This window comes from Notothenia coriiceps, unplaced genomic scaffold (assembly GCF_000735185.1).
Source record: "Notothenia coriiceps isolate Sejong01 unplaced genomic scaffold, NC01 NC01_scaffold00004233, whole genome shotgun sequence".
NCBI lineage: Eukaryota > Metazoa > Chordata > Actinopteri > Perciformes > Nototheniidae > Notothenia > Notothenia coriiceps.
In genome coordinates this window covers 548-3,567 of record NW_011336934.1, presented here as the reverse complement: position 1 = coordinate 3,567, position 3,020 = coordinate 548, and the positions used below count along the sequence as shown (strand labels likewise).

Genomic DNA, 3,020 nt, shown 5'->3' with positions numbered 1-3,020 from the left:
AATTTGTTAAAATCTCAAAATTCTGACCTTTTCAAAAAAAATCTAAAAAAATATGACTTTTTCTAAAAAATATGACTTTTTCTAAAAAATATGACTTTTTTCTCAAAATCTCAAAAATTCTGATCAAAAAAATATTACTTTTTTTTTTTAAATCTCAAAAATATGACTTTTCTAAAAAATATAACTTTTCTAAAAAAATATTACTTTTTCTAAAAAATATTACTTTTTCTAAAAAATATAAAAAATATGACTTTTTCTACAAAATTCTCACTTTTTCTCAAAATCTGACTTTTTCTGAATACTTAAAATTGTTACTAATCCCTGGTCCCCGGCTTGAGCTTGAATCTCAGGATCCATGTATCTGTGATCCTCTCCAGAATGGAAGTAGTCATCACATACAGAGCATCAACTAGTTCCTGAACAGTGTCCTTCACATGCTGATATCCAAGAGAGGGAGTTCCACAGTCACAAGATGGAGGAATAGAAAGCAGTATTCAATGTTTACTTCAGATTAGCTCCACGTCAGAAATGATCATGCTTGTCATATGTCTCTCTCCATAGAGGCTGAATCATCATGTTAATCACATAGCTATCATATGCCTCAAACAGTCCTGATGCTCTTCTAGGTAATCACACATCCTGTCATGTTCACAGCTACAGTTGGGATACCTTTGTTACTCTCATATTGGAAGAGGACATTCACTATTTTCCCAGCATGTATTCTTGATTTTTACAGCACCTTCTCACCCACCTGCTGCTTTTTTAACCCCCACCCAGGTTGCCATCCCACGGAAAGCCCGCGGGGACATGAAGACCCACCTGGACCGTCCGCTGGTGGTCAACCCGCAGGACAACCGCAACAACAACACCAACAAAACACAACCGGGCGAACTACCTCTGGACCAGGAGTACCAACGCCAGGACATGGATCAATTCCACCGAGTCACCCATAATAACCGGCACCACCACCACCACCATCCGAAAGTCAACGGGTCTGAGAACGTGGAGACGACCCAGCCGGCGAAGACCCGGATGGAGCATGGATTCAGCTGCACGTCTCTAGGAAACGTTGAGGTTTGTAGGGTATTGAGTCAGGATTAGCTGAAAAGAGTCCAGAAAGCTTATTTACAAGTTAACAGCGTTTAATAAAACAATGATACGATGAAATTGCAAAAGGTCACAAGTTATTGGTTATTTAAACATTCCCTAATAATAGCATTACGGCGTCAATAAGTGAGGGTTAAAGACAGTGTGTTTAGTGTGCAACACCACGTGTCATTTCTCCTTCTATTCCCGTACAAAACATACTGTTAGCTACATGCTAACGGCTACAAACAACGTCCGGAAGTTGACGACATTGTCGACGCACTAAACTTCCGGTTTCAGGATAAAACAGTGTATTCATTTAAAGCCACATATATATTGATTTTCTTCCTTACAGGTTCAACCTGGGGAGGAAAGGCACGGACACAGGAGCCATCGAGGACATAGGCACCGAAACAGAGAGGCCCAAAGTGTGTCCCCCCACCACAGCGAGGGGGTCGAGGGGAACCACGAACACAGGAGGTCCCGGCACCGCAAGGGGGAAGAGGGCCGGAGACACAGATCTAAAGGGACGGAGGGAGAGGGGGAGAAAGGCGAGGAAGGGGAGGGAAGGAAAACGAGAAGGCATCGCCATAGCAACCATCACAACAGAAAGTGAGTGAAGGTTTATTTAAAAAGTCAAAGTCAACTTTATGGTCAATCTTTCAGTTTGTATGTTCGGACAGAGAGATCGAAATACCGTTTCCCACAATCCAGAATACAAAAGTACAAATATATATTAAAAAAATATATACCTATAAATATTTTTTGTTTTTGACAGCAGTATGCTTAATACATATTTAAAAGGAAACACATGTAAAACTTTTGTTGGTATAGTGCTTTATTTAGCTCAAATGTAGATGTATGACTATTAAGAGAGCAACATATGGGAACTCATTGTGTATGTTGTCATACTTTCTTTTCCATTTGGAGGAACGTCTGCACTCGTATTGCAAATGAAAGTAGAGTATTACACAAATTGAGACACAACATTCAAGTGTGACCTTGCACTGCTCCTCTGCCCCCTTTATTCCTTCTTCTTCTTCATCCCTTTTCCTTTTTACCCTTCTACTTAATCAGGGAGCACCACGGTCTCTCCACCACTCGACCCATTCAGCAGTACAACGAGGACCTGGACAACTTCCGCAACAACAGCAAGTTGGCCAGTGCCCAGGAGCATCCGTACGACCTTCCACCGGATCACCCTGACCACGTCAACAACCTGCTGAACTGCCGTGACGCCGACACCCACACGCTGCTGCACAGCATGGACAGCCTGATCCTCACCAGCATGGCCAAGCCAGAGTACACCAAGATAGACATGCCTCCTGTGTACCCTTACCCCTCCACCAACGCCATCCTGCAAGGTGAGCATCTGGCTGTGAACCAGGGTAGACTATCAAAGGTGCTTCAAGAATCCCTTGACGTTAAAAAAGTACGGTATTGGCCATATACAAATAACTAGATTCAAATTCAAAAGATTCAAATGTTTTATTGTCATATGCACATAAGCTACAGGGTAGAAATGGCAATGACATTCTTCTGACTTGAGCTCCTCCAACAATGCAACATATATAGTAAAATACAATATAGAAAGTGGTGCAAAAAGTCTATATACATGTCAATAGAATATACGATATGTACGAGAACAGAATATGAAATTCAATAATGTAAATTAATAAAAAATTAAATACAGTTTATTGCAGTTAAAAACAAACAGGACTGTTTATCGGGGCACTTAAAGGGGACCTATCATGCAAAATGCACTTTTGTACGTCTTTCCAGGGAACTCACCAAGTGTCAGAAAACACAACCCTCTCTATTTTCCTCCATACCCAAATCTCTTAAAAAGGGGCTGCAACGGATCTGATACAGACTGATCCAGATTTGAACACTTCTATGACGTCACAGAAGTGGCGCTACGGCTATTGGGCCAA

General features: G+C 41.4%; 1 protein-coding gene across 1 annotated transcript; it reads left to right on the top strand.

The window, feature by feature from the left end:
* Nucleotides 1-777: 777 nt before the first annotated feature.
* On the top strand, nucleotides 778-2,474 carry LOC104942162 (voltage-dependent P/Q-type calcium channel subunit alpha-1A-like; the record flags this gene model as incomplete). Its single annotated transcript, XM_010767360.1, has 3 exons — nucleotides 778-1,074; nucleotides 1,442-1,698; nucleotides 2,164-2,474. Coding segments are annotated over 3 exons (865 nt in total), but the record flags the coding sequence as incomplete, so codon positions are not given.
* Nucleotides 2,475-3,020: the final 546 nt, after the last annotated feature.